At 51.6% G+C, this 24,041-nt stretch overlaps 1 protein-coding gene across 10 annotated transcripts in view; it reads left to right on the top strand.

Annotated features, from left to right (window-relative positions):
- Positions 1-24,041, top strand: part of EPN1 (epsin 1) — a 32,945-nt gene extending 8,904 nt beyond the window's left edge. Inside the window, exons 2-13 of one of the 10 annotated variants that reach the window (XM_083409232.1) lie at positions 2,721-3,185; positions 4,051-4,300; positions 10,922-11,049; positions 11,480-11,587; positions 14,264-14,365; positions 15,606-15,677; positions 16,968-17,054; positions 17,722-17,980; positions 18,911-19,078; positions 19,311-19,412; positions 19,897-20,139; positions 21,261-24,041. In XM_083409232.1, the coding sequence (XP_083265358.1) occupies positions 2,958-3,185; positions 4,051-4,300; positions 10,922-11,049; positions 11,480-11,587; positions 14,264-14,365; positions 15,606-15,677; positions 16,968-17,054; positions 17,722-17,980; positions 18,911-19,078; positions 19,311-19,412; positions 19,897-20,139; positions 21,261-21,610 (2,097 nt within the window). In that variant the 5' untranslated portion in view covers positions 2,721-2,957 and the 3' untranslated portion in view covers positions 21,611-24,041. Of the gene's footprint in view, positions 1-2,720; positions 3,186-4,050; positions 4,301-10,921; positions 11,062-11,479; positions 11,588-14,263; positions 14,366-15,605; positions 15,678-16,967; positions 17,055-17,721; positions 17,981-18,910; positions 19,079-19,310; positions 19,413-19,896; positions 20,140-21,260 lie in introns of all 10 variants that reach the window. The other 9 variants (XM_083409230.1, XM_083409234.1, XM_083409235.1 and 6 more) reach the window with 9 other exon arrangements.

The raw sequence follows: 24,041 nt of genomic DNA, 5'->3' as shown, positions 1-24,041 counted from the left end.
CAACATCACTGGGATTTGCAATACCATGTTTTTCATTGTTTAAGAGTTTTCATCAAATGCAAGACGCTGGCAGGGGTGGAATCTCTTATCCCAGAGGCTTTGTTTAGTAGTCCAAGTAATCATTCTGTCCTCTTGCCAGACTGTGGGATGCAGGAGGAGGAAGGGAGGGCAGAAGGGAGATTTAAAAAAATGATGGCGGGGAAACGAGTGCCCGTAACCAGAGGCTTTCGGTCCATTTCTCTTAGCAAAAGTAGCTGTCCTTGGAAACTGTGAAGGAGGGAGGGCCTTTGCCAAAGATGTGTTCATTGAGAGGTTATTTGGAGTTGGGGTTCTGGCCAAGTTCAGAGTCACTGGGGCAGCCCACCTTTAACCCACCTTTCCACACAGTTGAAGCAACAGAACTCAGTCTTGAATAAAAGAGGAGACAATGCGGAGTAGTGGTTAGAGCAGGGGTTGCCAACAGGGCACCCACCAGACATTGTTGGGCTCCCAGCTTCAGGGATAATGGAAATTCTAGTCCAGAAACATCTGGAGGGCATGATGTAGGCTGTGCCTGGGTTGAACCCTTGAGTTGAGGGAGTCTTGAGTTCAAATCTTCACTCATCCGTGGACTTCAGTAGGTGAGCTGGGACCAGTCACTACCTGTCAGCCCGACCTACCTCACAGGGTTGTTGTGAGAGGGCAGAGAGCCCACTGCCCTGAGCTCCTTGGAGAAAAGGGCAAAGGATAAGCTTAATAAATGTATGAACCACTGCACCGTTCTTTCTGAGTGGCTTTCCTTTTAACAGTTAAGAAATCAGCGCTTGGCTAAAGTTGATGTTGAATAAATGTTTCTACATGGGGGATGTAGAATATGTGGCTCTCTGGATGTTGTCATTTTGGCGGCTTATTATATAACAGGGGTTATTCCATCTCCCTGTACAGGTTGAAGAATAAAATAGTTAGGATGGCCTTTCTTTCCAACTGTAATAACTTTTCTTTACAAAATTGTAAGCTATCTTTAACAGAATCCTTGGAATCCTTGAAAAAGTCCCCTTTTACTGAGATCTTAGAGAATATAGTCTGACCCAACTAGCACGAGTAGGTGGTGGACGGGGAGCCACATTGGTGCAATGATTTATAACCTCTGGTTCCTAAGCCAGGAGCGCCACTAAGCTAAGCTCCATTCAGCTGAGTGTTGCATGCAGGCCATGATGTGGTGGTCTCAGTTGAAGCCTGTGTGCCCCCTCCCTCTCCCGCTGGATCTTCTTCAGCCGCCTCCAGTGTGCCTGTTTCGGAATTCTACGGCTTGGAGGCAGCGTAGAGAAAAACCGGAAAGGGGTGGAAGGTGGAAGTTTCCAGAATCTGGCCACAGTGACTCATTCCTCAGCAATGTGGACTTCCTTCCTTTTGACGTTTAAGAATGTTTGGGGGTCAGGCAGGGCCAGGGGCTCCAGGAAGCAGCGGACGGGTTTGGGACAAATGCAGCGAGTTCCACATCTTCCAGCCTTTGCTCCTCTCGGCTCCCAGCAGCTTGTCCCTTCCTAGAGACCCCGAGAGCTTTGCCTAGTCCACAGGTGCGGAGAGAGATTGTTGAATCCCGTCCCTGATGATAGGAAGCTTGAGGAAAGTGTATATGGGTTATGTGTGCATGTATGCATAGTTGCTGGAGTGCTAGACTTAAGACTAGGGCGATCACACAAACATCTACCATCTATCACCCAGTGGATTGAATACCACACACTGCCCTTTCTATGTTTGAAAGCATGGCTTATAATCACCAATTTCATTTGGCCTGCCTCTATATGTTTAAATCGAGACTGGTGGAATATTCTTATTGCTAACGTCATCTGGCAATGCGTGTTGTGGTTTATTAGTTATTTGGATGTTTTTTCCTGTTACGTTATAAAATAATTGGGGAGGGGAGGAAGACGGGTTCAACTCCTTGCTGGATTATATAGCTTTCTGGAGTGGCCTAGGGCTGGTTGCTGTATTCTACAAGGCAGTTGTGAGGATAAAAGGAGGGAACTATTTAAGTCACCCTCAGCTTTTTGGAGGAAGCATGGAAGAAAAATGTAAAATAAATTTTCTGAACAGTGGATCTTGATCCTGGAGCCTGATGCTCCTTTGATCAGAGGGAGGGTATGGCATGCATCATTCTTCTTTCCCCATCTTCTCCCCACCCCGTCCCTAAACAGGGTTGGGTGTGACACTCTTTGGGCTGCCTCTCACATCCCAACAAGATGGATCTCCAAAAATTGTTAGACTGCAAATCCCATCATCCCTGACATGGCTGCTTGGGAACGATGGGGGTTGTAGTCCACCAAACTCTGGAGAACCAAGACTGGGAGAAGGCTGCCCGGGGAGGTGGGCGTTGTTCGCCTCTGTTTGAAGTGCTGGACTGGAAACTTTTTGCTTCCAATCCAGAACAGGAAATTGTTACCCGGCTATTGAACAGCAGAAGTTCTGAATCCCCCCTCTCCTGGTTTTGTTTGCTTCTAAAGTCTCTAGCCCTCAAGAATGTGCAGAGAAGCTTGATACAATGTGGAAAGATAGGGAGAGTTCTTAGAAAAGAGGAAGGGGCGGAAGAGGACTTCCTTTGGTCTGAGGGAGAGGGTGGCTCCTTCTGAATCCTTTACGAGTTACCAGAATGAGAGATACAGATTGAAGCAGCAAAGCCTTGGAGAAGGGGACCGTTTCTCTTACCACAGACTAAAAAGTTGCTCTCCTTCTCTTGCCAGGCGCGTCTTGGAATGGCTGCCATGCCTGGATGGCTTCGGAGGGTGCCCGCGGCACACTAGGGACCCTCAGCCAAGCAGCACCAGGGCGGCTGCGGTGGCCTCGCCCCTCAGGAAGCCAGCCGGGACCCGGGAGGCCACCTCTCCTGGCGTGAGCCGGGCCCGTCTCAAAGCCGTCAACGGGAAGCTTGGGGAAAGGGGAGGCCGCCCTCCCCGCTGCCCACTCTGACAGCCGCCGCCATGTCGACCTCCTCGCTGCGCCGCCAGATGAAGAACATCGTGCACAATTACTCTGAGGCAGAAATCAAGGTGCGGGAGGCCACGTCCAATGACCCTTGGGGCCCGTCCAGCTCCCTCATGTCTGAAATCGCAGACCTCACTTATAACGTGGTGGCCTTCTCCGAAATCATGAGCATGATCTGGAAGCGTCTCAACGACCACGGCAAAAACTGGCGTCATGTCTATAAGGTAACGAGCTTGGCGGTGGTGGATTCGGTTTCCCTTGGTCATGAAAGGCGGCTCTGCCAAATCGAGGGAGGTTACTTAGCTCAGTTGTAGCCCGTGCCCTTTGCCTGTTTAAGGCCTCAATTTCAGGCCCAGGTAACTTGGGGCGAAGCAGCGATAGGCAGTCTTTTCCCAGACAAGGGCAGGGTTTGGGTTTTGGTGACCCATAGGGGACCACATGATTGGGGGGGGGGGCAGTTTACTGCCAGATGGGGCAGCAAGGCCAGATCAGAAAGGCACAGAGACGGCATCTCAGCTGCAGGGAAACCGCCATGAGTACCACTTTGCAATTGCTTTTCCATTGCATAAGGAAATATAAAACCTTGAGCTCCCCCAGCGCCTTGCCTGTGCTTGCTTCTCCTTGGTGTGAGCTTTCTTATATCTGGTGAAACTGATGACGTTGCTACTTTCCAATGGTTCTCCAAATTCAAGCCTCGTGGTTGCAGAGTGACAAGTGAAAGTTTTGAAGAGAAGGATCTTGGCTGGCACAAGGCTGAGAAGGCGGTCCCTCCAGGGACCTTGGACTAGAGTCTCTGCCAGTTGGGGAGTTAACCGTTCTGGCCTTATTGGAACATTTGTTCTGATTTGGTATCGGACAAATGTTAGATCTCGTTTTTAGAAGCCCCTCTGGCTAGTGCTTTGGGCCTCTTCCACCACTCTACTTCTGTGAAGAACTACGCACAATTTTTTCTCCCTCTCTCGTAATACTTGAATGACCTTCCTCATCCTGGCACCTTCTGTATGTTTGTTGGCATTCAGCCAGCAATGCCAGGGATCAGGTGTGCTGGAAGCTGGAATCCCGTTTTTCTCCTTCTTCTTCTTCTTCCAGGCCATGACGCTGATGGAATACCTGATCAAGACGGGCTCAGAGCGGGTGGCGCAGCAATGCAAGGAGAACATCTACGCCATCCAGACGCTAAAAGACTTCCAGTACGTTGACCGCGATGGCAAGGACCAGGGAGTCAATGTGCGGGAGAAGGCCAAGCAGCTAGTGGCCCTCCTCAAAGACGACGAGCGTCTCAAGGAGGAGCGGGCCCATGCCCTCAAAACCAAGGAGAAGCTGGCCCAGACTGCGACCGGTGAGTGCTCATTCCCAGCCGGGTGGCCTCAGTCAGGCTGGCAAGCGTTGCCTAAACTGTTTAGATGGGTTGTAGAGCCTGTATGGTGTGGCTGTTAAGAGCAGCCATTGCCAACCTTCTGCCCTCCAGATGTTTGAGACTTCAGACCCCAGCCAGCTTGCCCAGGTGGCTGATGGGAGTTGTAGTCCAAAACATCTGGAGGGCACCACGTTGGCTGGGATGGAGTATAAGCAGGTTCTGATCACTACAAAGCTGTGAAATTAACTGTGCAACTTCAGGACAGTTGCTGTTTCTCTAAGCTCAGGAACGGCCAGTGTGGTGCCCTCCAGACGCTGATGGACGACAGCTCCCATCGTTCCTAACCCTTAGCCATGCTGGCTGGGGCTGATGGGAGTTGGAGTTAGACAACATCTGGAGGGCAACACATCTGCTACCACAGCCTAAGTTATTGTGCAGGGTTGCTGTGTGAATAATACAGTTAGGATAGACTCAGCTCCCCCGTGCACAACCAAACTGGAAGGCACACTACATGAAACCCAACTCAAGGGGGATGGGATAAACATTTTTATATAGAAATAATTTTTCAAATGTCGTTTGTAGCGAGCACAAGCAGTTAGAAGGGGAGGTGTGAGCTCTCCCTTGACCCCTCCCAGTGGATTGTTTGGGTTCTAAGGCAGCAGGTGAATTGGAACCTGTTGATATATCATCACTGAATTGAGGTAGATAAAGATTTCTGATTCCCAGTCGTTTAACAGTGGCAACAATAAAATGATCCCCTTCCAAATTATACCACTGGCATGAAGAATGCTTGGGGGCAGTGGCTATAACCAGGAGTGAATGTTTGTTAGGAAGGAGAAGGAGCTCACTTTTCTTCTGCTTTTCAGAACTAATCCCAGTGTTCAGCATGGGTTTAATGCCCAGTGTCCACCTTTTGCACTAGGCTCCAGTTAGTGGGTCTTGGGGGTTCTAGTAAAAAACAACCCCAAGCACTCAAAGTAGATTCTTCAGGCTTGAAAGGCCTGTTCCAAGGTGGTCTCCTATCCTGGTCTCCTATAGCAGGAATGGCTATAGGCAGCCCATGGGCCAGATCCACCTGCAAACCAAACTGAGGTGAGGAGTGTTAAACAAGGTGCAGTTAGGCAAAAGTGCCTCATTCTGTTTGTAAGGAAAAGCAGCAACGGAATGTGTGGGTTTGTGCTTGCGCTGTTCTCTTACCACCACCTGCTCAGGCTGGGAAGACCAAAGGTCCACTGCTAGTTAGCTCCTTGAGGTGAGTCCTTGAGGAAGGTACTGATATGCCTCTGAATACCAGTTGCAGGAAACTGCAGGCAGGGAGAGTTGCCGTTATGCTCAGGTTCTGCTTGCATGCTTCCCACAGGCATCTGAATTGGCCACTGTGAGAACAGGATGCTGGACTAGATGGGCCATTGGTCTGATCCAGCAGAGCATTTCTTATGTTCTAATGAAGAATGATAGTTCCCCAGGCCTTCTTCCTCTGTACTGAAATAACTTCTCACCTTCTATGTAGGTCAGGCACCCCCAAACTCGGCCCTCCAGATATTTTGGGACTACAACTCCCATCATGCCTAGCTAAAAGGACCATGGTCAGGGATGATGGGAACTGTAGTCCCCAAACATCTGGAGGGCCGAGTTTGGGGGTGTCTGGTGTTGGTGCTTTCTGTAGCTGGAAAACTCTTTAGTGCTAGGTCATACCAGACCAGGACATCATCTGAGCCATATGACGCAGCTGTAAAGCTAAGCAGGTTCAGGCCTGGTCAGTAATTGTCTGGGAGTTTTAGGCATGCCACTGGACTTTCCTCATGGGAGGAAAGTGTGATGTGGATATAATATTTTTATTGCAGAGCTCGACAGTCTGGACAGGAACAGGAAGCTGGATTCTTCTGGCCACCAGACCACTTATGGTGGAAAATATAGCCTCCCTTAGCAAAATAGTGGGCTGTTCCCATGGAGTAGCCTTCTCCAACCTTGTGCTCACAGCTTTGCTGGCTAGGACTGACAGTGGCTGCAGTCCAAAACCGTCTGGAGAGCAGCAGCTTAGGGAAGGAGGCTGGAGAGATTAGAAGATGGTGTACAAAAGACCCTTCTGTGAGGATACTGGATAGAAGAAAAACCACATGTTCCTCTCTTGGGTTCCTTGAAGTTGTCCTGGGAAGGTCTTTGGGGCCCATCCCTATGTTGTTCCCTGTTGGTTCTCCTGAAATGTTACCTGCTGAAATGTCAGAGACAGCCGCTCATCCCTGATAAAATGTGGCTCTGGCTCTGCAGAACCACATTTCCCTCCCTCTTGAACTTGGCGGGTCGCCAGGCTCAGTTACAGGCTAAGTTACAGGCCTCTGTGATCTGTCAGTGCCCCCTTTCCATTTTGATAACCCCCAGATCAAATTCCAACTCTGTTGTTTGCAAAGTGCCTGGCAGGGCAGAATGAGATAAGGAAATGGGAGTAGCTTTTGCTTCCTATTCTAAACTGCTCAGCAGAATTATGAGGAATTGGTTAAACATTAGAGGCATGTAATAAGCAAGAGGCAGGGAGAATTTCTGTCTTCCAGTCTGCTAAAAGGGCTACAGCCCATACTGAATGAGCTTATCATTTACCCCTTATCCGTATTCCCACTTAAAAACACCCTCACCCTCGACGTGCAGAGAGCCAGTCTGATGCTATTTATTCTTCTGGTGAACACCCAAAGTCCAATGCTTCAATCACACAGACCACCTGATCTCATTCCTAAGCCCATTGATTGAAATACAAAACAATAAATTCCTGAATACAGTTACTTCTAAAGTGGACTATAGACTTTAAAACTATAAAATCACAACTGCAGATAAATAAAAAGCAGCAGCAGCAGTTCCACTCAGCCTACGGCAGTCCTGAGCATTGGCCTCTCACTCTTGGGTCTATCAGGATTCCTGCGGTGATTTTGGGCTGGGATAGGACAGGGGGACCTGGAACAAGGCAGGTTATCCTGATGAGAAAAGCAGAGAGTGGGCAGAGCCTAACTAGAAGAGATAGTAGAGAGCACTTTTTATTTAAAAATAGCTCCCACCACCACTTCAGTCAGGTATATTGGGTGACCCCAAGTTCTGATTTTGGAGTAAGAGAAGAGGCCATATCTCAGTGGTCAAGCGTGTGCTTTGTATACAGAAAGTCTTGGGTTCAAATCCTGGCATATCTTACTTAAACGAGTTGTATATCAGGGGCTGAGAGGGACCTCGTTCTGCCTGAGATGCTGGGGAGCTACTGCCAGTCAGAGTAGAATAGGTATGGGGGAACCTTTGGCCCTCCAGTTGTGGCTAAATGATAAATCCCATCAGCCCCAGCAAGGCTGGCCAATGGCCAAGCCTGATGGGAGTCAGCGTTCAGCCACAGCTGGAAGGCCATGGGTTCCCAGCACCTGAAGTAGACAATGCTGTGGACTAGATGGACAAATAGCCTGATCTGTTCTAAGGCGGCTTCTTGTTTCCTTGATCTGGCTTGTTCTGAATTCTGCTGCTGTTGCAGATTAGAAGTTCCATTTTTCTCTTCCTCTTCTTCCCACCCCAGCCTGTCCCTAGTACTGGCAGCATTGGCGGTTTAGGCCTGAGGCTTCCTCATTAGCTGGCCTCTCTTCGGAGGACAAAGTGTGTGGACTGAAGCTTGGATGGAGCCAAAAACTGTTTCTCAAAAGGGTAGTTGCTGGAGCCTTCCACGTGGCTTGGAAGACATTAAGAAACAACTGCAAATTAATTGAGCTCTTTGCCTTTTAGTTATCCTAACTCTTGATTCAGAACCTGCTTTCATGCTGGGTGTGTCATATCAGTTGAGCTTTAAGCCCAGCCCTACAAGAAGTGTTCTTCTTTGGTCTTGCGGAGAACTGACTCTTTAGCCTACCATCTCTTTCTTTGGGCTCATATAATAAAGCCACAGTGATCCCCCCCCTTAAGTTGTTAATTGGAATAGCCAGACAGGTTCCAAAAGGACACATAAGCACTCTGGATAGTTCCAGGTTGAGGGAATCCCTAAAAGTCCACACCTCGACAGCCCAACTTCTGCTCTTTTATCACCCTTTACCGTTTCCCAAATTAACACATTGTTTCCCATCTCTTTATATACTATTCTTCCCCCCTCAATTGCACCCTCATCCACAGTCTGCCATTTTGATGGGCCCAACATAGATGATGAACATTCTGTGGTTGCTAGGCAACTGCAGGGCCTGCATGAGTCTGCTTAGAGGCCTAGGAAGCCACATATTTGGTGTTTACTAAGCCCTTCCCCAGGCCCACAAAACTCCTCAGTGTGGCTCCAGAAAGCCAGTAAGTGGCAGCTCCGTCAAGTTTGGGAATAAGTATCTCATTTCTCCACTGAACAGACGGGACTTGTTCCCGAGCAAGGCTAAAATATGCCAATGACTCCCCTTAGTTCATCAGAGATAATTACATTTTTGCTCCTTTCCATTCCAATCCCCTCCCTTCCTTCCTTCCTTCCTTCCTTCCTTCCTTCCTTCCTTTCTTTCTTGTCAAGGATGAGATTTGGGAGAGACCAAGCTCTCCAAATATGCCCTGTACATTTTGACAAATTTGCGTTACCTGTAGAGCACGCAAGCGTCAGTTACACAAAACCTTTTCCCGGTGGGCAAAATAACTTTCCCATTAGCTGACACAGAGCTCAAAAGCTTGCAGCCTCCCGTTTGTGAGAGGAATTTGGTCTAGTGCTGTCGTATGTATTTCGGCCGAGCTTGTGAGAGAGAATGAGAGAGAGAGAGAGAGAGAGAGAGAGAGAGAGAGAGAGAGAGAGACTCAACAGTTCCCTGCCAGGTTTCCCTCTGACAGGGAAAACATGCCCACAGAGAAAGATTAGTGAATCATCTGGCAGGCAAGTTCCTCTTTTGAGGGTAGATCCATGTACCAGGCTGGCAGAACTTGTTCCCTTGAGGAGAAAGTGGTGGTGGCGGTGGCGATAATGGAGGAAAACTGTAATGACCTTGACTATAGCAGGGAAAGCCACTGCTCTCCCTTTCGTCCCTCGGCCACCTCCGTCTCAGCCATGGCCGGAATCCCACCTCCATGACACTGCTTTGTGCGGTTGCCTGCATCCCTGCGCTAATGAGGGATGGCAGTTGGTGCCAGGCTGTCTAGGGGGTGGGGTAGACTTCTATTCAGGTCATGGCACAGCGGCTGGGCCATTCTCCTCTCTCTGCTCTGTCACCACCCCCAGCCATCTCTGCCAAGGTTCGGCCAGAGACTGGGGCTGGATCTTCCACGGTGTCACGGCTGTTCCATCCATGTGCTATTAGCTGAACCAGGGTCCTTATTTCCCCACCCTCTCCTGCGCATGCTAATTGCTGACATGTATCAAATGTGAACCTCATGCTGCAGTCAGGTGTGCCTCCTACTAGTGGTTAGGGGAAATGTCCACCTGCTTCCCCACAATTTCTGCAGATTTCTAAAACTGACCGCGGTTTATCCCGTTGGCTCAGAGCAGATGATAAAGTTAAAAAGGATTGCTTTTTTATTATTACACTCTGCATGGTGTTTGACAAAGTTGCAAGGGACAGCTCCCAGCCTGGGAAAACTGGAAAAATAAAATATGCTCATACTCTAAGTAGGCCAAAGTTAGTGCTAGCTGCTCAGGAATCCACTGAGCTCACAGAACCATCAGAGCCCAGAATACAAGGGGCCTGGAGAGATTGTGGGGCAGAGAAACATAACCTGCCGCCAGTTAACTGCACACCCACTTTTTCTGTAGTGGGTCACACTTTGTCGTGGAGAATTAGTAAAATTTCAGGCCCCTGAGCAGCTAAGGATTTTGTATAGGATTTCAGTCCGTCCTATGATGTGGCAGCTTCCTGGGATTTGGAAATGCTTCAGCCGTGACTTCAAGGCTTCCCTGGTGTTAGAGCTGAACAGTGTGGAAACCCTTCTCGCTGTTTTAATTGGGTGCCCTTCTCCAAGCTATGGCTTGTCCATTTGTACATTCTCTGGCTGAGCAGAGATTGGCAGCTGGGTCTAGTCAAGTCCTAGTCCACTGCTGTGTAGGGGAGGGCAAACTTGTGGGATTCATTGTGTGCTTTGCAGCTGGAGCCAAAATCAGAGTGGTGGGTTGGGAGGGGATGGAGCCAGTTACCCACTAAACCCCATACTGGGGTAACCTGTGTGTGTTACAAATACAGATCTACACCTGAGCTACCATAGAGCAGGAACACAAAAGTTTAACACTGATTTGCAGAACAGCATAGTCTTGATAGTCCTGTTTTACACTGAGGCTGAAAGAGAAGCATTTAGCACAAGGGCAGCCATGGGAAAAGGTATTCAGTTGTGTGTGTGTTTTTTACATTGCTATTGTTTAACTCTTGAAAGTCTGAACCCATGCTGATCTACTGCAAATAACCCAGAGATCTATAAGGTAGATTCCAGTTTGCCTGCCCTTCTGCTGTTTTTATTTTTTTACAGGTATTAACAAAAATTATATACTGCTTTATTGTAAATAAAACCTCTGAAAACCACTACACCATGGTTTGTTTTTTGCTCTCTCCAGTGATGCTACCTCCCCATAGCACTCTCCTGCCTGCTGTGTCCACCTTGGTGGTATTAACCCTTTCCTTTCCCACCCGCTTTCTTGTTTCTCAGCTTCTTCAGCTTCCTCATCTTTGGCAAATGCCCCAGTGGAAGCGGAGCAGGCTTGGCCCCAGAGCAGCGGGGAAGAGGAGCTGCAGTTACAGCTGGCGCTGGCCATGAGCAAAGAGGAAGCGGAGCAGGTAAGCGCCAAGGTAAATCTGTCACTGGCGACTCTTTGGATGGGCGGGGAGGGAAGGGGTGGTGGGGGTTGTGGACGTTTGGAGAGAGATGTGGGTACGCCCTGCTCCCCCAGATGTGGGGATCTACTGTTGTGTTCTCAAGGCTTCTCCTGCAGGCAAATAATAAAAGCTGACTAGGAAAGCAGAGCCACAAGCTCTTTTAATTTGGCACTTTCCTAGAGGAAAAGCCTTTCCCTCAGATCCAGCTGGTTCTGGCTCAGAAGCGGGCAGCCCACGGAGGTGCCGGCCTGCTAATCTGCTTCCTGAGCATGTCCCTTGTATTCAGAAACTGAGCCTTGTTCAGCTCCCCCCTCCCACCATGATTACCAATGGGAATAACAGGGGCAAGCCTGTTGACCTCTCTCACACTTACCCATTGATATTTCTGCAGCCCCCCTCACCGCCCTGCAATTTGGGGAACAAACATGGTAATCATGTTGAAGGGAGGGAAGAGCCAATCTGTGGCGCTCGTGAGAGGAAAGGAAGTGGATCATCTCAGGTTTTTATCCCCCCCCCCCCTTTGACACACTTAGTGGTGATACCAACTATATTTGCACAGGATAATGATAAGGAGGCGGGAGGTGGATTTGACCTCCACACCAGATAGCATGATCCCAAAGGCTCCCCTCCACACTATTCTGCACCTTGTATGCTTTCTCCCAAGCTGAGACAGAAGCAAAGGATTCTTTCGCCGCCTCTTTCTCAGCCCCAGTGGCAACTGAGGCCAACTGGAGGCCCTTCAGATATTCCCATTGTTCCTGACCTTACTGGGAGGAGCTTGTAAGACAGTCCAGAAAGCCAGAGGCCTAGGAGCCTGAATGTTCCCCAGTCCATCTGCCAAGATCACCTTTGGAGATCCTCTCCTGGGGTCTGCCATGATTTAAAGTGAGACGGGGCCTTTTCAGGGATGGCCTCATTTATAGACAGTGTTGACACCAGGGGTGCTTACCTACCAAGTGCCTCATAGTAGTGCTTTTATTGGCCATTAAAAAGGAAGCCTCATTGTTTTGTTATCTATTCTGCTTGGTATTAATGTTTGTCTTTTCTATGTATACTGGCCTGAAAATATTTTTATTGAGCAGCAGCCTTAAAAAAAAATCTTCAGATAAAATGATGCACTCAGTGAGAGGGCTAAAGAAGATTTTGCCTTTGCCTTGGCTTATGAGAGAGTGAACAAAGTCCAAAAGGAGGATCCTGGTAATTTAAAACACACACGTTGCAAGATTCACCATGGCTTACCACCCTGCACCAAAAAAGGTTCACTAATTAGAAAGCGGCAGGGAGATTTGGAGCACCATGTAAAATGTATAGAATTCATAGAAATACATCCCATTAGTCCTGGGGCAAAGATCCATTTCAGCCCAGCAGGCCCAGACCCTCCTGACCAGCCACCCCAATAGTTAAAAGATGGTTACTTTTGTAGTAGTTGCATAAATTGGTTTTACCAAATCAGACTGCTGAAACGGTGCAATTCCCCCCCACCAATCAAATACTTAAAATTTCGGCCCAGAAGGGCATGAAGTTCATGCCTCCTCCGTAAATGAATATTTTTTGGTGGAGTTGTAAATTGGTGGGCAGAGCTGATTCAGCTATTGGCCAATGTCAGCCCTTCTGGACCTTCCAGCTCTTCCACAATTTAAAAAATATGCCCCCTGTTCGTTTGTTTTTTTTTAAAAAAACCAATAACTGCTGACCAGGAAGGTGGGGGAAGGGAGGACATGAGATTTATGCTGACTCAATGAACAGATTGACTTGTCCAGCTTTGTTTCTAGTGTGTGACCCCCTCTGGGCAGACGCTGCTAGCAGAGCCTTGTGGGCGGCTGAGCTTTTCCGTAAGCATTTTGGTAATGAAGTCAGTCCCCGTTGGGGGAACGGAACCCTAGAGTTGCTGGCCACACGCTCCACTGGCCCACGTTGGGAGCGGAGGCTGATGGGTAGCGGGCCGGTCTGCTAGCTGCCATCTTGCGCCGCAGTGCATCCTGGGTAGAAATGTTAAAAGGTTTCAGGGTAGCTGTGGGTCTGTTTATTCATTTGTTTGTTTTCCTCAGTACTACTTGTGGTTTGAGAGGAATGGGGGGAAGAGACAAAAGCGAGGCACAGATGTGTTTGAACCGACGTTCCCCGGCAGGAAATGGCTTTTTGATTGAGATTTTTCATCCAGATTTTCGCACAGAGCCCCCCCTGCGGTGACGAGCTCTCCCTCCTGGCTGGGGGAGATCGGGAATGCTTCCGTTCTCTGTCGCACAGGGTCCACACGAATTGATCCTGCCCCCTCAAAGACACCAGGTTTTGCCTACCTTTTTTCTGTTGTATGTTAACCTCTCCCGCAGCACCAGACTCCTTAGCAGCGCTGCCCCCCCCCCAACCACCCAGGATCGTGTGGGCTGCCGCCTTGTTCAGGTTTGCCTGCCAGTCTTTCTCAGCGGAACAACACAAATTGCTCTAGAGCCATCAGTCTTGGCGCTTGAGGTTCTTTCTTTAGCCCCACACTCTATCCAGTATAATAATTATTATTAATGCTACTTGGGCCTGCTCTTCCTTTGAGTGAGAGGATGGAGGAGGGAGCTGTCTCCCACCCAGACACCCACCAGTTCCCTGCCCACAGAACTTCTGTGATTCTGGCAGCCCTTTGTCCCAGCCTGTCGCCCTCCAGGGGCTGATGGGAACTGTAGTCCAGAGCCTCTGGAGGGAGGCCACTAGGTTGGACATAGGGCGTGCAGCTCCCATTGGCTGTGCCCAGACCTGCCACTCAACACACGCCACGGCCAATCAGACCCTAAGTCCTGCTTTTTTTTTGTCGCCTCCTTTCCTTTTCTGTGGCTCCTCCCAAGTGGGGTGATTGTGTTTGCTTCCCCCATCCCAACCCTTGTCCGTTTAATTTTGGCTCCTTATTTTTGCCACCTTACTTCCACTTCCCTCCTCTTCCTCCTCCTCCTTCATGCCGCATTTCCTTCCACTTTACCCTTGTTGTTTTCAAAACAGAAGGCCGAAAGGGGGGGGGGGGGGAGAGACAGAAAGACCCACAACAATTTAACTTTACTATCCAGGGAACTGAGCTAGAAATATTTATTTATTTTGAGGGGTGGGGGGAGGTGCCTGTTTCTACACCAGAGATGTCCAGCCTTGGCACAAACGACTCTTCCTTTCCTCCCCCCCCCCTTTCTGTCTGAAATAGTTTGGGGAGTCGCATGTCCTTCAGCATGAAGGGCTGAAGCTCAGTGGCAGAGCACCTGCTTTGCATGCAGAAGGTTCCAGGTTCAATCCCTGGCATCTCCAGGTAGGACGAGGCAAAACTCCTGCCTGAAGCCCCGGAGAGATGCTGCCAGTCAGTGTAGAAAATGATGCACAGCTAGGTAGAGCAGTGGTCTGACTCTGTAGCAGGCAGCTTCCTATGTGACAGGGGCACTGAACCTGCGACCCTCTATATGTGTTGCTGGACTCCAGTTCCCATCAGCTCCCAGGCAGCATGGCTGCTGGTCAGGGCTGATGGGAGTTGTAGTCCAACATCTGGAGTCACAGGTTATCCACTTGTAAATCCAGAAGGAAGTGCCTTTCTTCCTGCCATAGAGGATGTCTGCTTCTCTAGAAGGCAGTTTCTCCTAGCGTGCGGGAAGAGCTGGGCTCAACGTCACCTCTGTATCCTGCTTTCCCAGGGATCCCCGGTGCCACCTTTACCCTGACAGCACCCCTGTAAGGAAGGCTAAACAGACGGCACCAAGGCTTCTGTGGGATTTGAACCCAGATTCTCACGTTGAAGCTTTGCCCTGTAGCTGCTAAACCGTATTAGCTCTCTGCGATTTCTACGTCTTGCCGGGGATTTATTAAAGTGCGATCGGGGAGAAAGATTCTGGGATTGGCCTCTTTACAGTCTCGTGAAGCTTGCTCCTCCTTGAATCTCTCCTAGATCACACCCCTCAAGCAGCTTGCTTTTGTTCACGTGAACGCAGCTTGCGTAGACAACTCGGGGGAATTGGAGTGTTTAAGGGGCTGTGGTTCAAGGGCTTCCCCAAATAGCACAAGTGTCCCTGGGAGGGAAGGTACCGTATTTTTCGCTCTATAAGACGCACCAGACCACAAGACGCACCTAGTTTTTGGAGGAGGAAAACAAGAAAAAAAAAATCTGAATCTCAGAAGCCAGAACAGCAAGAGGGATTGCTGCGCAGCCTGCATTCACTCCATAAGACGCACACACATTTCCCCTTACTTTTTAGGAGGGAAAAAGTGAGTCTTATAGAGCAAAAAATACGGTAGTTCCCCCAACCACACTGAAGAATACTTTAGCCGAGCAGAGGGGAAGCACAATGGATGGAGAGAGCTGAGAATCTGGGTGGTAAGGGGACCGCTAATCGAATGGGTGTTTGCCGCAGAACGTGGCGATATTGGGTTGTGTGCAATGGAGGTGCCTGCAGTCCGCCCACCTTCTCCTTCCTTCCTTCTGCCCCTCCCTCCCTCCCTCCCTCCCTCCGCTGTGTCGAGCTCCATTCCATGCCTCTTACGTTGTGTTTCTTCCCCCCCAGCCCCCTGCAGTGGCCGACGAGGACCTACAGCTCCAGCTAGCCCTTAGCTTGAGCAAAGAGGAACACGACAAGGTTAGACGCACACCTCCAGCCCCCCCCCACCCGCAGCAGCTCCTCCTCTCGAAATAATCAACTAAACCACTTTCCGCCCCCGGCCCCAGAGCAGGCCCCAGCCTCACACTTTCCCCACTAACTCAGCGTTCTCTCTCTCTCTCCACGTCCCGAAGCAGAGCGATGGCAACAGGGGTGCCGTGTCTCCATTTTTCACTTTTAGACCTCTTTAATTGTCCCGCTGTGTAGAGTCAAGATTTCCCGAGGTGCCTTTCCCCTTCCGAGGGAGGCCCGGAAGGTAGGACAGGTCAGTCCGCGTGTCCTGCTGCTTCGAGAGGCGATGGGTCGCTGGCGCCTGCTGAGGCGGGTCTTGCGTGCGTCTTCTGCAGAACGGAGGCAATGGACAGGAGGAGGAGGAGCTTCCTGAGCCATGCGGAAATGGGGGCCAGGAGTGCTGGCTGGAAAGGGGAGGCCATCCCTTGGAGTAAGGGAGTTTTGGGGTGGGTGGATATTTAGCGGAGGATGAGGAAGGTGGTAGTTAACAGATTGGAGCAGCTTTGCCAAGCTGGAGCCCTGAGATGTTTCAGACCACAACTCCCATCAGCCCCAACTGGGCCGGCCAGGGTAGATGGGAGTTGTAGTCCAAAACACCAGGTTGGCAAAGGCCTGGTTAGAGCTTGAGGGTAAGGAGAAAGGAAGACTTCCGCTTTCTCCCTTTGCGAGTGGAGCTTACTAGCTTCAACCAGCAGCGTGGAGGAAGGGAGAAGTTAAGGGGAAACACCAGAACAGAAGGGCCAAGGCTGGCCAAGCCACTTCAGCATTGGGGGGGGGGGTGTCTTGGAGCCAGAATGCCAAGAAGGGAGGCAAATGTAGATGAGGTGCTGTTCGCTTGGGCACCTGCATTTTCAAGGGGGGTTGCAGGGGGGAACGAATCAGGGCTCCCATGAAGGGGTGGGGGTGGGAGGAGCTGGGCAGCCATGGCTCCTTCCTCGGCTCTCCGGATTGCCCTCTTGAGTTGGACAGAATCATAGTGGCGGCTGCTTGAAGCATCGTCTGGCACCCGGCCTGCAGCAGGCCCTCGCCCAGCCTGTTGCCCTGCACCAAAACCACCAGCCCCAGCCAGCAGAACCCTTCCTAGCTAGGGAGGGTGGCTTTGGCTCTAAGTGCCAGGTGGGCGCCAGGCTGGGCGAAGGGCTGGGCCATGAAACCTCCTCCGCACTGCCTGCCTCTCCTGAAGGTGAGTGAACTGCTTTGCCCCTGGCCCACGATAGCTGTTGATGCCCTCTTGTCCTTCCCACAATCCCCTTGCAGGAAGAGCGGATCCGGCGTGGGGATGACCTACGACTCCAGATGGCCATTGAGGAGAGCAAAAAGGAGACGGTGCCTGCCAAGGAGGAGGTGAGGGTGGAGCAGGCAGGGTCCGGGCAGGTGGCTCTGGATGGGTACCTGGGGCAGGGAGGGGAGAGGAGAATCGTAAGGGGGGCCATTGTTGGAGGCAGAATTGCCAGGTACACAGGCCTTGGTTCGATCCTGCAAGGCAGCACTTTAATGTCCATCTGAAACTTTTATTTTTATTTTTTCCTGCCAAGGAGGCGCTCTGGGTAGTAACCATGTGACAGCTGTCCATTTTCTCCTCCCATGTACGTAGATTTCCCTACCCCTTTTTGCTAGGCTGAGAGAGAGAGAGAGAGAGAGAGACTAGTCCAGGACCACCCAGGGACTGAGTGGAGATTTGAACCTTGACCTCCCCGGGCCTAATCTGGCACTCTAACCACTGACCTGCACTATTTATTCCTTTGAGATGGAGATATACCCCACCTTTCCGTTCAATGAGCTCAAAATGGGGGTACAGTGTTTACTCACCCATAGTACTCTATGAGGTAGACGAGGCTGATACTCTAACCACGATGCCATTCTTGCTCTTGGGGTATTATAAAGCGGAGGGCGTGGCGGTATTGGGGGGGTTGTCACTGTTTTCCAAATGGGACGATAGAGACGTGATTAATTCCCTGACCCGTTTCTCTGCCTGTCTCCCACATTCCTTCCCCACCTGCCCCACATGCAGTCATCCCTCATGGATCTTGCAGAGGTCTTCACCGCCCCTCCCACTGCGGACCCCTGGGGCGGCCCTCCTGCTCCCGCTGACCCCTGGGGTGGCTCTGCCCCAGTTGTATCCGCAGCTCCCACTGACCCATGGGGACCATCTGCTACCGGAGCAGCCCCTACAGGAGACCCGTGGGGGGCCTCTGCGGCGCCTCCTGCAGCCCCCCCAGACCCATGGGGAGGTGCCCCGGCTGCAAGCAGTGACCCATGGAAACCTGAAGGTAAGAGCGAGAAGTGACGGAACAGATCAGGATATGATCAACATGATTCAGCATTTAAGCCTTTTGTTTAAAATCAGGTGAACTGAAAGGGCTTAGGTGACCTCCTCACTTGCTCATTTCTCTCCTGCCCCCTACCAGAAAAAAAATACATTTTATGGGGCATTTATGGGTTTCTCTGTCCACCCCTTTCCTCTGTGTGGTGGAAGACAGGCAGGATATACATTTAAATGATAGCTCTTGTGCTTCGGCTCTGCAGCAATTTTCCTTTCAAGACTCTCCCTTCCCTTCCTTTTTTTTACTGGTAGGAAATTCATCATTTGACCCTGTTTGATGGGTGGTGTTATTTTAGTTGCCAGAGAGGAGCCTGGATAGCTCAGTTGGTTAGACCATGGTCCTGATAATGCCAAGGTTGCAGGTTCGATCCCTGTATGGACCAGCTGCATATTCCTGCATTGCAGGGGGTTGGACTAGATGATCCTCAGGGTCCCTTCTAACTCTACAGTTCTATGATTCTATGATTCTGGCTCCATGGTGAGAACATTTGCTTTGTGCTTAGAAGGCCCCGGGTTCCTTCCTTGGGCCACCCCCACCCCAGCTAAAACTATCAGTTGATGGGAACACAACTCCCGCCTGCTGCCTGCTGCCAGACATCATTGGCCTAGAAAGACCAGCAGTCCGATTCGGTATAAGGCAGCAGCTCCCTGTGAGTGTTCAAACCTGGCAAAGATGCAGCGATCTCTTGTCGCCGAGCTTTCTTACCATCTCAGGCAGGCTGCCCACTGGCCACAGAGAACTAAATTACCGTTCTGTCTGCATCAACCTGGGACTCCTAGGTGTAACACAAACGCACACACATCCGTCCTGATGCACAGGGGACAGGCTGTTTCCCCAGACATTGATAAAGTCTGACCCGCTTGATGTTTCCCCCAGGTGGAGGTTCCTCTGGGACCACGGCAGCGCCACCCACAGATCCATGGTCATCTGGAGCAGCTCCCACGTCCCAAGGGAAACCAGCGCCCGATCCCTGGGCTCCGGCATCCACGTTTTCTGATCCCTGGGGTGGCTCCCCTTCCAAGCCCAGCACGAACGGCACAGCAGGTGAGGGACAGCGAGGGCTCCTGAGCCCCTCGGCCTGGCGGAGGGAGGCTTGGGTCAGGCCGGCTGGGAACTGGGGCTCCTGGGTGCCTTACCCCACGAACGAGATGCAGGGAACGGACCCCCAATGCAGGATTGTGTGAGTCTGCGGGGAACGGGTCCCTTCCGCCCTTGCTCTCCTGTTAACCCTGCTGGCCCACCCCCTTCCCCCTTCTGCCTTGTCCCTCCCCTCCAGCTGGCGGAGGCTTTGAGCAGTTTGGCAGCCCCGGGGATGGGGACGAGTTCTCTGATTTCGACAGCCTGCGCCCGGCACTGCCCAAATCCGGGAGCAGCACAGGTGAGCCCTGCTCCCTGCATGGCTCCGCCTTCTCACCTCTGCACCTCCACTTCGCCCTGCATGTCCCTGTCTCTTGCCTGCCACTTGCTTACTCTCGACCCCCGGGACTGGGTGGCAGCGTTTCCTGGCATTGCCCTCTGCCCTCTCTTGGGTCAGCCAAACTCAGCTCAGAAGTGACACCCCACGGACCAGTTTTGTTCCTGCATGTACTTTGAAGAGGGCTCTCTTTCTTTCATTCTTTCTCCCCTTCTCACCCCCCACCCACCCTCTTTCCGGCTTCTTTAACCCAGGGCTTGTCTGACCCTTGCATGATTCGTATTGGGAGCATGTGCCTATGACTGTTGCAAAACCGGAAGGGTGTATCTCTGCTGGCCTTTGTCTTTTCCCTCCATGTTTGATCTGTGCTCTTCTGCATCTTCCATTCCCTTCTCTCGCCACTCTTTCCTGTCTGGCCCCACCAATCTCTCTCTACCTCTCTCTTTAGGTGAGCTGTCCCTCTTAGCCGGGGAGGTGCCCATTTGCCGACCCGGCAGTGGCACTGACAGCCCCAACACTTTTGACATGGCCTCCATGGGCGGGTCGCTGCCCGAGATCTCCAAGCCAACGCGGAAGACCCCAGAGTCATTTCTGGGCCCCAACGCTGCCCTCGTCGACCTGGACTCCCTGGTCAGCAAGCCTTCTACTGCCTCTAGCATTGCAAAGGCCTCCAACCCCTTCTTAGCCCCTGGTAAGTGCTCTGGGGCCAGGGCACTCTGGGGATTCAAGCAGGGCAGAGAGAGGGATATCTCCTTAGTTCTGTTTGGCTGAGTCATACAAGTCAGAACGGGGAGGGAAAGAACCACGTCTTCTTATATCTGCAGGACTCTCCTTGGGCAGGAAACTCTCGCCAGGACTCTCTTGTCTGGCCCCCTATTTATGGGGCTTGCTGTTTTGAAGCAGGATTAAAAGCAAACCTCTTGATGGGCTTAAAAATCTCTTCCAGGGTAAACCAGGGAGAAATATGCAGATGAAGTTGGTTTGTGCGGCTTATTTTGCGTAATGTCGCCGTACTGAGTCTCATTGTTGCGATGAGGGGTTAACCAAGGCAGAGACCCCACCTTACCCACCAGAAATCTTCTGCCCAGCACCTTCATGCATAACATCACAGTCATGAGGCCTAGAAACTTGCTTCACAAACATGCGTAAACCTCCTCTACTACTCCGTACCGCCCTGTCCTGCTCCCAGCCTGAGGTTTGAGCTTGGAGAGGGGAGGTTGGGAAGCACAACTTCTGGCTCCTTGGAGGCTCATGCAGTAGATTTGGATGTAGGAGCCACAGGTCATTTCAGTATTACTGGCTTTGTTTATAAGGTGCAAATGAGACAAGTCCTCTTTGCTTTAAGCCAGGCCTTCCTTGAGCTTGAGTTTGGTGGGTGAAAGCAGAGCAGGGTTGATACGCAGTAACTTCCGGGATGGGCTTGAGCAGCAAGATTCAGGACAGAGAAAAGGACATACTTCTCTGTGCTTCAGCGCATAGTTAAACACTTTAACTTACTCCCACAGAAGGCAGTGATGGCCGCCAACTGGGATGGTTTTAAAAGAGGATTAGAGATATTGATGGAAGACAAGGCTATCAATGGCTGCTAGCCACAATGGCTTCTGGGAATCTCAAGCCACTGTGAGAACAGGATGCTGGACTAGATGGGCTACTGGCCTGATCCTGCAGAGCTTGATGATGTTTTATGGGGCTGCAGAGGAAACCAAGGCTCCTGAGAGTTGAGGGTGGGAGGCATTGACCCAGGACTTCTGGGTTCCTTTTAACTTGTTTTTCTTCCTCCTTTCTCTCTCTCTCCTCTATCATCCGCTGCAGGTTCAGCCCCAGCCCCAGCCGCGTCTGCCTCAACTACAAACCCCTTCCAGGCGACGGCAGCTGCCCCGCTTTCGCTCAACCAGCTCCGCGTCAGTCCGGTCCTCCCTTTGTCTCAGCCGGCGCCCCCTGCCTTCCCCGCCGCAGCTCCTATGGTCTCTGTCTCCCCCATGGCCCCCGGGATGCCCCTGGCCTCCGTTTCCCCCATGGTAGGGGTGCAGCCTTTGGGCGCTGTCCCGACTATGGGGCTCCCTGCCATGGGCCTGCCCCCTCAGAGCCTGCCGCCCACTGGCGTCGTCCCCAGCAGCACCTCAGCCGCCTCCATGGGCAGCACCAACCCCTTCTTGCTATAATCAGGGGGATCTTTTAGCCCTGTGGGGATGACACCCCCTTGTCACCCCCCCACATTCCCCGTTTGCAAAGGGGGGGCCCTTAGTTTCCACCCACAAAACGGGGCAGCTGGGAAGGCGGGGGGAGAGAGAAGGAAGGGAAGAGACTTAAGTCCTTATTGCGAGCTCCTCCACCCCCATGTTGGGGGTAGGGTGGACTTAATTTTTTCTCTTTTTGGTTTTGGTTTGGGGGCTTAATTGAAGAGCTCCTCCTTCCCCCCTCCCCTGCTGCTCTTCAGGGCAGCTGGGAGACCCCATTTCTGCTGTCCTCTGTCGGCATCAGGGCCAGCTCCCTTCTCGAACTCAAGTTGAGGTTTCAGCGTCATATTTGAGGGGAGGGAATTACGAACCAACAACAGATCTAGAGTTGGGTGTGTGTGTTTGTGGGCCTTTTCCTAAGGCAGGTGGTTGTTGTTGCTGTTCTTTGTGCCCTCTCCTGTACTGGCCACAGAAACCCTTCCCATGTTGAAAGGCGAGGGGGGGTATCATATTTTGGTCAACCCCTCCCACACCTTCCTTCATAAGTCTCTCTCTCTTTCTCTCTCTCTTCCCTTTTGCAGAAGGGATGGAGGAAGAGAAGTGGCCGTGTGCTGCCTCTACCTGCCTCCCAGGCCCTTCCAAACAAAGTTTCCTTGTGGGTAGTGGGAGGGTGGGGAGAGACAGATGGACACTGTCCTTTTAAATTATGATTTTATTTTGGTAGGCACTCCCCCACTTCCCTTCCAGATTACATCTCCATCCCCTCCTGCCCCCCCCCCTTGCTGGGACCAGCCCTTCTCTGCCTCTTCTTCTTTTTTTTTCCACTAAGGGGGTGACGTCAGTGAATCCCCTTCACTACACCTGGGAACGGTTGAGACACTGGGAATACTTGTCTCTTCCGTCTCCGGGGCCAGGCGGGATACCACTAATCTGCGGTCAGAGACCAAAAGCTGGATCTGGAAAGTGGGGCTGGACCATCATTCCTCGCAGGGCGACGAGGCCACCGCTACACTTTGCCGCCTGCCCTCTGCAGACTCCCGGGCCGAAGGGAGCCACCATTTTTCTTTCGTTTTGCAAGGATCGTGGAGCCCTATTGGCGCATCACACCTCTGGGGGTGGGGACTTGGAACAGCCAACACAGTCTGCTGTGAAGAAGGAACCTGGAAGCCATCGGAGGATCAATACTCTTGAGAACCTTAAAAAAAGAAAAAGTTTTCCAACGTGTCCGGGGAGGGAGGGGGGGACTATTGCAGAATTTGAGTCTCTCTCTCTCTTTCTCTCGGCCTGCTTTGTGGAAGCCCAGAAACAGCCAAAGGCCCCCTGCCAGATGTGGAACGGCAGGGGACCTGTAAAGCCCAGCCGCCCTTCTCCGTTTCTGGACTGCAGCAGGCCAGGGTGAGGACTCGGATGATGAGTGTGGACAAAGCAACAACGTCCCCGCGGAGGAGGAAATTCTCCCTCTCCCTCTCTTATGCCAACAGTGCGCATTGCTTGAAAAGGGAGCCGGGGGGGGGCAGGGGGAGAGGAGAGGACACGCAGCCACACCCACAACCCGTGGACCCCACTTTGCAGCACTCTTCGCACAGGGGGGGATCAAATGCAGTCTGAGCCGTCCACTCTCCACACGTGACCTACTTTTCTCCCCTTCCTGCTGCAACCTCCTCCTTTGTGTGCATGTGTGGGGGTTTTTGGGGGGTGGGGGTGTTGCTCCCACTGCTGACCCACTCGAGACCCCAGAGAGGGCGTGCCATCTTTGACTTGTAAAACAGCGGAGTCCTCTGTCCGTTCCGACAGCACAGCGAAGAAGCCCCCACCATTCTTCAAGACTCATTGAAGGAGGGAGGGGGGGAGATGGGTAGGTGGGCTGATTCTGGCCCTTTGGGAGCCAACAGCTTGTGGGGAAAGGGAGGGTCCGAGGCTGCGTGTGCGTGTTTGTGTGCGTGCGTGCGTGTATGTGTATATGTGTTGCTGCTGTAAGTGATTGTCGATTCTTATTTTATGCTACGGGGGGTGGGGGGCGCTTACTCATTAGCACCCAGGACAATCTGCTAAATCCCTCATTCTTCCCCCACCCTCTGCCACCCCAAATCTCTTGCAATTGTGTTTCTGAAGTGGGTGGGACATCCTACATCTCCCTGCTGCTGCCGCCACCCCCACCCCCCCCCAAAAAAAACCCCCCAATCATGCCAGGGGATAATTTTCTCCCGACACCAGTCAGTATATTTGCAGAATCATTGTGTCATTGGTCAAGGGGTTGGGGTGGGGCAGAGTGGCTGTATGTGACCCTCCCCCTCTTGGCTCTACCCCACCCCTTCCGTTATCTTCCCCACCCCGACCCCCAAGCCTACCCTGGTATGCATCAGAAAAATGCTATTAATGAAATGAAATAAATGGAAATTCTTCTATGGCACCCAAA

The sequence above is a fragment of the Podarcis tiliguerta genome, assembly GCF_965153285.1.
Source record: "Podarcis tiliguerta genome assembly, chromosome: 13".
Taxonomy (NCBI): domain Eukaryota; kingdom Metazoa; phylum Chordata; class Lepidosauria; order Squamata; family Lacertidae; genus Podarcis; species Podarcis tiliguerta.
This window is presented reverse-complemented; position numbering and strand designations above follow the sequence as displayed.